This window comes from Chroicocephalus ridibundus, chromosome 17 (assembly GCF_963924245.1).
Source record: "Chroicocephalus ridibundus chromosome 17, bChrRid1.1, whole genome shotgun sequence".
Taxonomy (NCBI): Eukaryota; Metazoa; Chordata; class Aves; order Charadriiformes; family Laridae; genus Chroicocephalus; species Chroicocephalus ridibundus.
This window is the reverse complement of record NC_086300.1, coordinates 1805457-1818286: the sequence shown is the minus strand read 5'-3', so window position 1 is coordinate 1818286 and position 12830 is coordinate 1805457. Positions and strand designations below refer to the sequence as shown.

The 12830-nt window shown below is 47.8% G+C and overlaps 1 protein-coding gene across 3 annotated transcripts in view; it reads right to left on the bottom strand.

Annotated features, from left to right (window-relative positions):
* HOXB4 (homeobox B4) overlaps positions 1-12830 on the bottom strand; it is a 31508-nt gene continuing 18678 nt past the window's right edge. Inside the window, exons 1-3 of one of the 3 annotated variants that reach the window (XM_063354792.1) lie at positions 2758-2996; positions 2223-2649; positions 2-1458 (exon numbers count right to left, since the gene is read on the bottom strand). In XM_063354792.1, coding sequence (XP_063210862.1) covers positions 1142-1458; positions 2223-2649; positions 2758-2871 — 858 coding nt within the window. In that variant the 5' untranslated portion in view covers positions 2872-2996 and the 3' untranslated portion in view covers positions 2-1141. Of the gene's footprint in view, positions 1459-2222; positions 2650-2757; positions 2997-12830 lie in introns of those variants that run through there. The other 2 variants (XM_063354791.1, XM_063354793.1) reach the window with 2 other exon arrangements.

The following is a 12830-nucleotide window of genomic DNA, read 5'->3' as shown; positions in this document are numbered from 1 at the left end:
CACAATGAAAAAATTTATTTCCAATTGCGCATTTTTTTTTTTGTTCCTTTTTTCTGCTATTTACAGGTAATCACGGACACCACGAAGGACAAAGGGAGGGGATGGAGGCGGCCGGGCCGGGCCGGGCCGGGCGGGGGGTCGGGGGGAGCCTCGAACCGCCCCCCTCCTCACCCCCTGCTCACCCCAAGAGGGGCGAGCCCTCACCCCTCCGGCCGTAATTCACATTTTCAGTACAAAACTGGGCTAGACATCAGGAGAGGAGCATCCCCCCCCCTCTGCCCCTCACCCTGGGCTGGGGGGTGAATCCAGGTGCTGCTGTTCATCGCCCAGTTTCTAACCTACCCCCCGGCTTTCCCCTCTCCCCTCCCACCCCCCTTCCCCAGACTCACAATTAACCTGCTGGACCCAAAAAAATGGCAGGGGGGGCCCTACATCACCCTCCATCCTCTCGCTTTCTTTGTCCACCACCCACTTGACCTAATCTTCCTTTCCCCCTCCTCTCCCCCACCCCCGCACGACCAGCGCAGTGTCCGAGAGCCCCCGGCTCCCCACGGTCCGTGCCCGGCGGGGATTTTGGTTATATTTCTTGGGGTTTGGGTATTATTATTTTTTTCTCCATCGCAGGGCTGTGCTAGAACCGCCACTTCTTTGGGATGGCGGGACAGAAACTTTCCGTTTGTGGCTGGTAGGCGAGAAGAGAAAAAAGAGGAGGAAAAAAAAAATAAGGGGTTGGGGGGAGAAAATCCAGTTCGTCTTGAAGAAACTGAGCCTCATTTATTAAAGTGAGCGCTGGTTGTCGAGGTAATAGCAGACATAAGGTCCATCCTTTGTACGGGAGAGTAAACATGACAAATGGGGCAGAGCTTGGCGTGATTAAAGATGAAACAAGGATCCATCTTAGCCAAATCTGAAAACTACTATCTACAGCCTTCTTTTAATGGAAGAGAGGCACAACAGCACAGCTCTGCTTTGTTGCAGCTGAGTCTCCCTCTGTTCCCCCTATAAATAAAAAGCACCCCTCCTTCCCTCGCTTCTTGGAGCATTAAAAAAAAAAAAATTATCATGTGTTCCCTACACACACACACACACACGAATTCACACCCACAAACACGCACACTCCATCCATCCGTCCAAGGAATAGTTATAGGCTGGTGGCTGGTCCATGGGATCGGGTTTGAGATCCTCCTTGTGGGATCTGCAGGCTGGCGGAGGAGCTGGAGGAATTAGACCTGATCTTGGTATTTGGTAACTTGTGATCTTTTTTCCATTTCATCCTCCTGTTCTGGAACCAGATTTTGATCTGGCGCTCGGAGAGGCAGAGGGAGTGGGCGATCTCGACCCTGCGCCGCCGGGTGAGATAGCGGTTATAGTGAAATTCCTTCTCCAGCTCCAGGACTTGCTGCCTGGTGTAGGCTGTGCGGGAGCGTTTCGGTTCCCCTCCTGAGCAATTGGGGTTTACTGAACAAACACAAAGGAGGAAAAAGAAAAAAGGAGGAAAAAAGGGGGAAAAAAAAAGGAGGGGGGGAAAAGAGCAGAAGAAGAATTACTGAGCTGTTCCTTTAATGGGTCCTCTCCCCCCCAAAAAGCATCAGACATCCTTTTGGTGGGGGGATATACTCAAAAAAATACACCGCGAACCTTCTAAAAATACACCCAGAACCTATCTCCAAATCTCCACCTCCATCCTCATTGCTTGACGTGTATTCCTGTCTAAACGTTTTTATAAGGTCCCCCAGACACATTTTCCATGCCCTCTACGTGTGTATATACACATTTATATACACACCTCTACTGGAGCATCGCTCTATTATCCCCAAATCTTTAAAGTTCCCCCTACACACATGCAAGCAGGCAAACACAGACTCTCCTTTTTATTAAATATCACACTAAAAAAAAAAGGGTGTGGGGGAAGGGAAAATAGTAAAAGTTTACTCAACCCGCCACTTAAATACAAATTACGAAAACATAAAACTTAACTTATGAAGATTCAACAGCCATAAAAAAAGTAGCCTGCAAGAAATTGGAGGAGGATGGTAACAGAGACTTCAAAGGCACATGGCCAAGCAGAGCAATAAAAATTTATGGAGGATGTAATTATACCGCTCTGCAAACAGGCGATCGTAAATCTCCACGAATGGTTATTTTACAACTGGTGCAATAAGATTTCTACAAGACTTTGAGGTGCTACTTAGTATAAAGCAAAGCCACTTTAGTTCACTTACCCGTGCTTACATGGACTTTTTTCATCCAGGGGTAAACTACCGGCTCTTTGCAAGAGGAATTGGAAGGGCTTTGGTTGAGAGAGTTTTGGCTGCAGGAGGGTGGTGGGCTGGGGGTGACCGGCTCGCAGGGATGGTTTGGCTCAGAGAGGTGGCTCTGCAGTCCGGCCGGAGGATGGACATGACCCCGGGGGGATAACACCGCTGCTTGGTGGCCGGAGCTCTGACAGGACGAGTAGAGCTGCTCCTTGCAGGCTGACCGCGGCTGGTACATCGCTTCATGTTGGAAAGTGCTCTCTCGCCTCTGGCTGCTGTAATATTCCGGCGAGTGATTGGGAAGGTAATCGCTGTGGGAATACTCTTCACAGGGTGGGAACTTGGGGTCCACATAGTTGGAGTTGATCAAAAACGAGCTCATGGCCATTAATTTCTTAGAATTGCACACACGAAAAAAAAAATAATATATATATCTCTCCTAAAATTTATTCCTGTCCCCCCCTTTACTCGTTTTCCTGTTTCGTGAAACCCTCCTACTTACTGTCAAGTGAACAAAGTTGGAGTCCATGTGACAGCGCGGGCCAATGGCGAGGTGCCCTGCGATCCCCGGATAAGGAAATCTGCCCAGCCCGGGCTCTCCCGGGGCCCCGAGCATCCCCGGGGAGGCGGCCGGGGGCGCCCGCTCCCCTCCGGCCGCCCCCGGGCCCCGCCGCCCCGGGCCCCGCCGGCCCCGGGCTCCGCAGCGCCCCGCGGGCGAGCAGCGGCCCCCCCCCGCCCACACCCCTCGGGGGTGTGTCCTGGCTCGGGGAGGGGGGGACCCGGGGGAAGGGAAGGTGGGAAAAATAAAAATTCTTCCTCCCTCCCGCCCCAAAAAAGCAAAAAAATGTAATTAAAATAGAGAAATAGAGGGTAAAAATGATTTTTCAGGGTTTTTTTTTCAGCACATGATCCATGGCGGTCCCTCCGGGTGGTGGCTGCATCTCATTCCCTGCTAAGGTGATACGGGAAGGGACATTGCGCCCCGAGCCTGGCAGAGATGAATAGGGCTTCTTGGGGATCGATAAGAAATTCATCAGCTAATTCGGGGTACCCGGTCTCCTAAATCACATTTAGCTGTGCTCGGAGATGGACTGGTTTCCCACGCACCGATGGAAAAAAAAAAAGGAGCCCCATCCTCCAAGCAAGAAATCGAGGACTTGATGAACAATTACAAAAGCGAATTAGCCCAAGTCCTAATGCATCTTCGCCTCGCCCTTCTCGTAATAAAGACGCTTTAAAAGCCAGAGCAAAGCAGCAGCCTTTCAAAAGCCACCCCTAATTCCTCAAATTCGTGTTTAAACCTGAAACGCGCAATAAGCTCCTCACAAGCGTCAGGAAAGAAAGCGAGAATATATTTTTTTTCCGGTGTCAGTGCTGAGATTACACAAACTAAAGCAATAGTGGGATCCTGCCTCTTAAATCGCGGTAATAACGCCCCTGAATCCACCACACCACCACCCGCCCCCCCCGCCGCCTTCGCAGCTCAGATTTTATCTCGAAGTGATGATAAAGTTTATCGCGGGAGCACTGGAGTTGAGCTAAGGTCAAATCCAAAGTATTTCTTTTCAGCTATAAAACGGTTTTCTAGTTAAGACCTTGTTTTCACCCTTTTATTTCGTGTTCTGGGGGTGTGGGTGGCTTTTTTTTTTTTTTTTTGAATGCCTTCTGGGTTTGTGACCTGTAGTGTTTGTGTCAACTACATATTCCCCTAGATACGAATTTGTGACCCAACTTCCTTTACACAAATTCGGATCTACAGGGTACATATAGAAGACAGATGCATCCTCCTTGGTCGGAGATCTTCGCCTACCGCCATAATTATCTTCTGGGCAGGGGGAGCAGGGGGGTAAAGTTTTGTGACTCGAGAGATCAAGAATTAATCTAAAGATGGTAAAAAAATTCACTCTTCAGAGGAAGGACGATTCGTGAAAGCAGTATCCGAATATCTGATACCAGATTAGAAAAACTACAACTATTCTACCTTCTCCTCCGTAACTTATACATGAATTTACCGCTGTGTTAAAAAAAAAAAAAAATCAGCTCCTGGACTGAATATATAAGTATAGGCGCACAACGAGACCCGAATCCAAATAATCGTAGTTTAAAAGCGAAATGCCATAGCTCCGTCCCCCTCCATCCTGAAACACTCGTAATTATTTTCTGATACGCAGCGCCAAGATTTCATCCATTTTTCGTTCTTGGAGGTCAACCAAGGTTTGGGTTTATACGTGCGTGCGCGGGTAAATTATAAAAAAAAAGGGGGAAAGAAACAGATGAAAAGAAATACAGAATGTAAAGGCAGATGGGACGACAGGTTTTTTTTTTAATGACAGGCAATTCTTTTTACAACCCGAGAAAAAGATCAAAGGCGTTTCATTTCCGAAAAAGGGATATAAAGCAATAAAATATTCATACTGTCTAGGTAATGAACCTTCATTCGGAACTAATGAGGGTAGCATCATGTTGAGATTTCGTTTAAAATTACAGTTGCCCAAGAGATTAAAAGTATAGCATCCCCCCCTTTTTCTTTCTTTTTTTTTTTTTTGTATTTCAAAATGCAGAACGTTTTTTTCGTCAAGTATCTCCCGAATTAATGACATTTAAATGCCACACCAGAGAGGCTAGGAGAGAAAAGCTCTGTTTCCCCTACATTAAAATTCTCGAAAAATAGCTTCAATATATTTCACAAACTCCTTCATTTTACCTAAAAAAAAAAAATTAGTTATGGCCAAGAACGAATTTCCCGTAGTTCCCCCGGACACTCGATGCCCGAGATTTTTCAGGTACTTTAAGGTGAATAAGTCGGTTTTCCTGATAAAACGTAACATTCCCAGATAAACAGATAAACGAACCCATATTTTAAGAAATTAGCCCAAATGCACCTAGGACAATCCGCGAGCCATTTTACGCGCCTGAACAAAACGCGGGTTTCCAGCGAAAGCCGCGGAGCGCAGCGGAGGCGCCTTTGGCCCCGCGCAGGGAGTTTCCCACCCCCCGGCCCCGCACCTCCACTTTGCTGGGGAGCAGACAGCGACCCTAAAATCTACCTTTTCCTCTCTAAAACCTGCCATAAAAACTAAGAAGCCGAATCAAATCTGCTTGTTCAACGTGTAGATGCATGCCATAAAATAATTCTATAGAACCAATCCCATTAGAGCGCTTTTCTTTTTCTTTCCCTCTTAAATTTTATTCTTCCTTCCCAATCCCTGATTTATTTTATTGTATTTCCTCCCAGCCGCTACCGTAGCCATCTCCAAACCCAGGAGAGGAGCCTGAACAGAAATAACTAAATAACTAGGCCTATTCCGTATTTTTAACCCCCTCCCACATCCTTTTAAAAAAATAATAAAATAAATAAATCGGTTTTAATTTTCCTTCCCAATGACACACGGGGTTTGGTGCCAGCAAACCAGCACCCCTAGCGTTTACCAGAATTTTTCCCCCCACCACACCTCCAAGAAATCCCCCCCCCCTTGCCGTCTCTGATCCCAAATTAAAGGCAGCCCCTCGCTGCCCCCCCCCCCCTTCCCCGCACACCTTTCTCCCTTTCGCTGGGAAACCGCCCCACGCCGCGGAAGTTTCTCACAGCAGATTTCACCCGGGCTCTTTTCCACTTCAAAGCAATCCCAGTCTGGGAGGGCGGGGGGGGTGTCCCACGGCCTATCCCCCCTGACCCACAAAGGGGGGCCGGGAGAGCCCCCAGTCCTCCCCAAAAGCCTCCCCAAGGCACCTGTCAGCGCGGGGCGGGGGGGGGGGGTGGTTGTGCTGTTAAACCCCTCTTGATGCTGAGCGCCTCTTTGGTGGCCCCAAAAGAGGGGGCACTAAGACACCCACCCCCCGCCGCCCCCCGCCCAGGTGTTACGCCGCAGCGGTACCTACCTCGGCGAACGGCGGGTCCTTTCCTGGGAGCAATTCCCGAGGGGTTTAGGACGCTCCCTCAAAACTTGGGAAGGTTTTTGCAGGCGGAATCCTATAGAAACCCCCTAGAATTCCCCCCCCCACATCCCGCCACCCCCCTCCCCAATCCAGCCTGGGCTGTTTTGCTCTCTCTCCCCCGTGTTGCTTTTTCATTGAGATTATTTCTCGATAAGAACACTAATTTCTCTCTCTCTTCTTCTTCTTTTTTTTCTTTTTTTTTTCTTTTTTTTTTGGTGGGGTGCCCCCTCCCCCTCTCCCCCAGTATAAACCACTATTGTCCTTAAAGGCGAGCGGAACTGCTGCTGGCAGCGCCAGGAGGCCCTCTGAGCATTTTGGGGTGGGAAACCCGCAAGTTTTGGTATTAATCTCATAGTTTGTCAGTCTTTGTTAAACAGCGAGGCGTGTCCGCAGCGCGGCGGCCGCCGAGAGCCGCGCTGACCCGCGCTTCACCCCGCGCTCCCTCCGCGCCTCTCCGCGCTTTCATTTTTAGGGTTTTCCCCCCAACCCCCCCCGGGTATATCCCCCTCCCTCCACCGGAGATTTCGCTCTGGCAGCAATGAGGATAGGCATTTTTTAATTTTTTTTTTTTTTTTTCCCTTTTCGGAAGCGCCAAACCTCTCGGGTTTGTCTATTAAACTGGGATTTCCGCCCCCAGCAAACGGGGAGCGCTGGGGGGCCGAGGTGCCTTTTTAGGGCAGAACTTTTAATAAGGAGCGAGCGGCGCCTCGGCCCCTCTGCGCTGGACGAACGTGCCGAGGGTGGCTGCGGGGGGAGGTGGAAATTAGCCCACACCTGTTTTGCAACAGGGGAATGAAGATTTAAGCCTTGCGCGGTTTCCCAGCCAGCCTTGTGTATCTTTTTCATTTTTAATTAAAAAAAAAAATTAAATAGTACTTTCACCTAAAAGCCCGTGCGGCGGCGAGCGAGGAGCGCTGGCAGGGACGGGGTGAGCATCCCTGCGAGGGGGATTCTCCATTGATCTCCAGCCCCAACCCCGCGTTTCTCCCCGCGATAAAGAGGTCATTCGGAATGAAAATCAGGATTAAAAAGCGCATTCAATTGATTGTCCGGGGCTGGGGGGAAAAAAAATAGAAGGAAAACCCACCCTGAATTGTGTTTGCAGCGCCCGGCCGGCACTCGGAGACCCTCACCCCGGGCCGAGCAAGGGAGATAAATTAGAAATATCCTTGAAAATGATACCTTTAATTTCCTCCCTCTCTCCTCCCCTCCCTCCCTCGCTCTCTCCCTCCGTACATCTCTCCAAATGAACCCACTTCACACGAACACACGCAGCCTCGCGTCCCTAAATTGAAAGTTAAACGTTATGATGTAGGAGTGAATATTATAAAAGGAAAGTTGGGAGGTGGTTGGCTTTTTTTTTTTATTGCCGTGAAATTATACCTGCTTGTTTTAATATCCCGAAAACAAATGGCCTTTATTATCCATTACCTGTTCTATAAACCTGGAGTAGAAATGACTGTTCTAGAGAGATAAGTATAGTAATTACAAGGGCGAAGAGATGGATCACCCAAGTTACAACTAAACGGTAGCCCTTATATAGTGATATTTTATAAATACCAAGCAAATTCATGGCAATTAATTAAACCCGAGCCTTATCACGCGAAACAAAACGCTTTACGTTCTCTTGAATTTCACCTACTCCATGAATATATCCGCATCGGGAAAGCAAATGGATTTTCCAGAATGCCTTTCCCAGGGCTCTAATATTCTCTCTTTCTCTTCCAAGAAAAATGACCCTTGTTATAAGTATTTAGTCACTGAAAATATTTAAAAGCCGAGGGGGGAAAAAAAAAAAAGCAAATTTGCAGGGCTTTTTTTTTTTTTTTTTTTTTTTCCAGAAGAGTTTGCCTTGCTACGACTGTTTGCTTAAGAAGCTATTGAAAAGATCTTCCCCGGTCCCAGTGCAAATAATATTTAGAGTTTGGAGGGTTCAAAGTCTGGCAGAGTAGAAATAACTTTGAAATGCCAAGGGAAATATTTATTATATCAGTTCATTAAACTGTTGCAATGACCAGAGTGGAGTCACATTTCAAGCAAGAAATATAAAACATTTCATTCAAATTCCGGCGGAAAGCGTGCTGCAAAACAAAATTAGTTACTTCAACCGGGCCGAGCGACGAAACAGGCACTTAAAAGCGCCTTTAAATACATATGTTGAATTTTTTAAAGCCATCAGTCCATCGATTTTGCCTATATATCATTACTCTAGATTTCCTACGGTTAAGGTAGAAACGCAAACAGTAAATCACGGGCGTTATTTCGTGTCATTCTTTGGGGTTCTTGGATGAGTCTTTGCGCTCACACCGAGTCCGTATCGAAGGCTGTTTGGCGCTGGAGCTGCGGCGCCCGGGGGGGCGGGAGAAAGGCACCTCTCAAGGGTTTGGAAGCCTTTCCAAGTAAAGATGTTAGAACACATTTTCAGCAACCGTGTCAGACCTTTTTTTTTTTTTTTTCTTTCGGTATAATTTAAACCCTATCCAAACAAAATTGACGCTGGAATGAAAATTATTTTTTAACTGCTCGCGTTAATATCCTAGAGGGACCTCCACGTAATTGGATTTAATAAATGCATTTCCCCCTATATTCTGTTAATTCGACTCCAAATAGCGTTTCAGGGGTTATCTTAGAAAAATACTAAGAAGTCGCTCGGCGTTTCCTCACGGGAAACCCAAATCAATCTACCTTATTTCCTACCGCCATCCCACCCCAAATCCTGCAGCCCTCTTTTTTTTGCCGCCCCCCCGGCTCTCCGCTTTGCGGCTGAAGGTCGCTCCCACCTCACTATCACCCTCTCCCATCTCTGCCCATGAGCACAGACTCTTCCTCCCACCTCGCCCCCCCCCTCCCGCTTTCTTTTTTTCTCTCTCTCCCTTTTTTTTCCCACCCTGACATCAGTCTATCAGGGTTATACACAAGACTGAGTCACGCACAGCGTAAACTTTTGACCCTCAACTTTTTGACCCCTCGAGCTATAATGCTGTACTAACAAGCCCCCCAAGACCAGAGTTACCGTCTACGTCTCTAGAAACCAATGCGGCGCTGATTCCCCTATTTTAGTTAGTTTACTTTAAAAAGAAAGGAAGAAAAAAACCCTTGGATATTTCTTCTGGATTTTTTTTTCCCAGGGGGAACAAAAAATCAGAGCTTTACGAACAGTAGATGTTTATCTCTAGATCACGCATCGCTGTTTTAGCTGAATTTTTTCCCCCTTTTGCTCCTCCTATTTTATATTTAAAAGAATAGGAGAGGGAGGGGGGAAATCCCTTAAACCACAGCTGCCTTGCTTTAGTTCTCTTTTAATTGGGATTTCACCTAGGTGAGTTGTTGAACTGCGGTAACTGGCCTGCTTTGATTTTTCCTTTTTTCGGGGGGGGGGATAAAGAGGGAGGTGTTTCTATGATTATTTTTGGAGCACCGGAGCTCGGCGACGGGCAGCGGCCGCGGCCGCCCGGGGGGGGGACACAGGGGCGGCCGGTCCCGCTCCAGCCCAGCCCGGCCCGGCCCGGCCCGGCCCGTCGCTGCTGGCAGTGAACTTGGTCTGAAGCGAGCTCTGCTGGCTGCTTGGGGACGTTACAGGCGAGGCGGCTGCGCCCGATCCCCCTGCCCGGGGTCGCCTCTTCCCCCCTCTCCATCCCAAATTCCGCCTCCCCCCCCGCCCGGCCCCACAACACCAGCCCCGCTTTTGCAAAGTCCCCCTGCGTAAACAGAGCCCCGATTTGCCACCAAACAAACGTCCTTTAACAAAAAATCCCAGCGCTGTAATTTGTTTTGACTTGAAGGGTATATATATATGTGCGTGTGTATATACATACACATGTTAAAAAGAGATAAATCAAAGGGGGAAAAAACCCTCTCGTACTAGTCTTATTCTTTCAACGCTCCCTGTCAAAATAGTTTCTTTTTAAAGCTATTTAGGGTAACAGAACACGGAAAAACTACGCAGGGTGGACACCTCTCGAGTTAAGTTATCAACCTCCTTCCAAATATCATTTATTTAACGTTAGGAGAGGAAAGAATGGGAAAAATCAGCTCAGACACCGAAATAGCCACGCTCTGAAAGAAAATTTCATTATTAGATCCATTCTAGGACTGGAAAGAGACCCCCAGAGGAGGAGCCAAACCCCATAAAAGTCCTTTTCGGGTTCCCCAATTGAGGAGAGACCTTTATCAAGAGGATTTTAAATAATCCCGTCAGCTCGTTCCCTTCAGGTCGGACGTGTAATAAAAAAAAAAAAAAAAAAGGAAGAGGTTGGGGCTGGGGGAAAGAAAGAGCAATTTCTCAGCCTGAAATTCAGCTGTGGGGGAGGGAAGGGGCTGGTTTCCTTCGAAAGCTTTCCCTTCTTGGGGAGGTCACGGGCTGTGCGTGTAGGCTGGAGTAATTTACAGCACTATTGCGAATAAATAGGTGAATAATCGGATTCTTCCTTTAAATAGAACGAAACGCAAGAATTACAGCCCGAGCAGTGCAATTTCTAGTCTCTGCCGCCAGCCCCCACCCCCGCCAAGGCAGATAAGGACCCGCAGCCTCCCCACCTTCAGTTTTCTGACCAAGGCGGGGGGGAAGAAAAAGAGGAGACCCCTTTGGCTTCTCAAAGCATAATTACCACATTGTTGGTGTGTGTCTGTATTGGAGCAACATGAACCGCATCCAGTCCTTCTCCAGCCCTCCCCCGTCTTACTGCCACTCACCGACACACCCGGGCAGTGGGACTTGGTAAATTAAAAAAAAAAAAAAAAAAGACTAAAAGAAAGAATGAAAGAAAGGGGGAAAACAAAAAAATCCAAAAATGGAGCTTATGTTTTCCTCCCAAAGGTGACCCGGCAGCCCCCGGGGTCCGGGCGGTGTTGTGATCCGGTGCTCACCCTCCCCTCCGAGAGCGGAGCCGGGGCTGTACAAGTCTGCTGACCTCGGAATGATCCCTCTTGCCTATGAATTATTGATGAGATATGAGCTCTGATTTCTCTTTTCAGTATGCAAACCCCATTATACTGTTAAAATGGCGATTTAATCGTTTAGAATAGCTTCGCTTTTTTCCAACTCATTTGTGCCCCTTCCTTTTCATTTAATTCTCTTAATTAAATCCTTTAACAGATTTTAATCACTTTTTGTTGAATAAAATAAGACATCATACACATCTGTAACTAGGTTACCTTGGCGAAGTTTGGTTTTGGTGGGGTTTCTTTGGTTTGGTTTTGTTTTTAGTTTGATCTGCTTGCTTTCTTGGTTGAGTTTGTAAAACCTGGGCAGAAGGAAATTTTATGTCGTGTTACGCCGTACCCTGTGAGCAAAGAAGGTCTGAAATGCACAAAGGCGTTTAAAAAAAAATCCTAAAAAAGAAATAAAAATTAATAAAGCCATGACACTCAAGATGGCCTGACAGCGGCATTGCGACACCGAGCTGCCTTTTGCATTGAAGCGCTCCCCAAACCTCTCTCTGTCTCCCACAAACGCGTTTCCCCTCCCCATTTATTGCTGGGAACCGAACAGGTATTCGATGGGTGAAATTCCATCTTTTTTGCCCTTCAGCAGCAGCCTGGGCATGGGGGTCCCCCCCCCGCCCGGGCTCAGGGCCCGGGGGAGATGCCCCAAAAGGCAGCTTGAAGGGGCTGTAATTAGTAGAGATGCTCAGCTCGGCTCTGCCAGGCTGGAGAGCCTGGGCTGGCCCTTGGGTGAGAAATAGCTGCTTTTGGGGTTGGGTTTCTCCGCCTTCAAAATACCAGCGAGGTTTATATACCGTTTACTAAACGAAATAGGAAACCTCCAGGGATGAGGCGAGCCTAAAGAGACAGGACGGGGGGAAAAAAAAAAAAGGCAAAAATGGGTCTGGTTGCAGGCGTTTTTAGTAAGTGAGAGATGCTGGGAGGCAGGTGAGCTCATGGGGAGGCTGCTCTGGGCTCTGGTGGGCTTTGCACACTTGGGGCAAAGAGCCCCCATCTACCCAGGCCATCCCTGAACTCAGCTTTGGAGGGTCCTTAAATCAAAGGTTTCCCGCTCTGTACCCAGAGCCACGGCACAAAGGTCTGCACAACCACAGGTTTAAAAAAGAGACATTTTCCTTCCTAAGCGGCCATCACGTCCTAGAGATTCTCCATATTCTTAGACCCGATATTAAAGCATTTTGTATTCATTCTGTCTTCTACAGCTACAGAAGAACTAATTGTCCCACGTCTGATGTATGCCATTAAAGTGAGAGAAACGATGAAAAATGCAAAGGAAAATCCCCGCCTACCTGCACGGTCAGAGCTCCGTTTTCCTGTTTACTCTCCTTATACTTCCTTTTCATCAGCAACAGGGAGATTTTTTTTTTTCCTTTAAAGGATGGGGAGGGGGGAAGCCTGTGCTAAGCTTGTGACCCTTTCCAGGCTGTAAAATGGTAGCCAGTTGTACCTCCTTATGCTTCACTGAAAGCTGGAGGTTAACAACATGTAGGGGGGAAAGCAAGGAAAAAAACAAAAAGAAAAAGAAATAAAAAGGAACACTCCCCCTACAAATAAGCCCCACAAAATCCAGCTTGTAAAAAAAACCCCAAAACCTCAAAAAAAATCCTGTTACAGGCTGCAGGTAGAAAGCAGTTCTCGTGGACAGAGAGGACAGGGTTTCTCGTGAGCAACGGAAAGGAGAGGGAAGGGTGATGA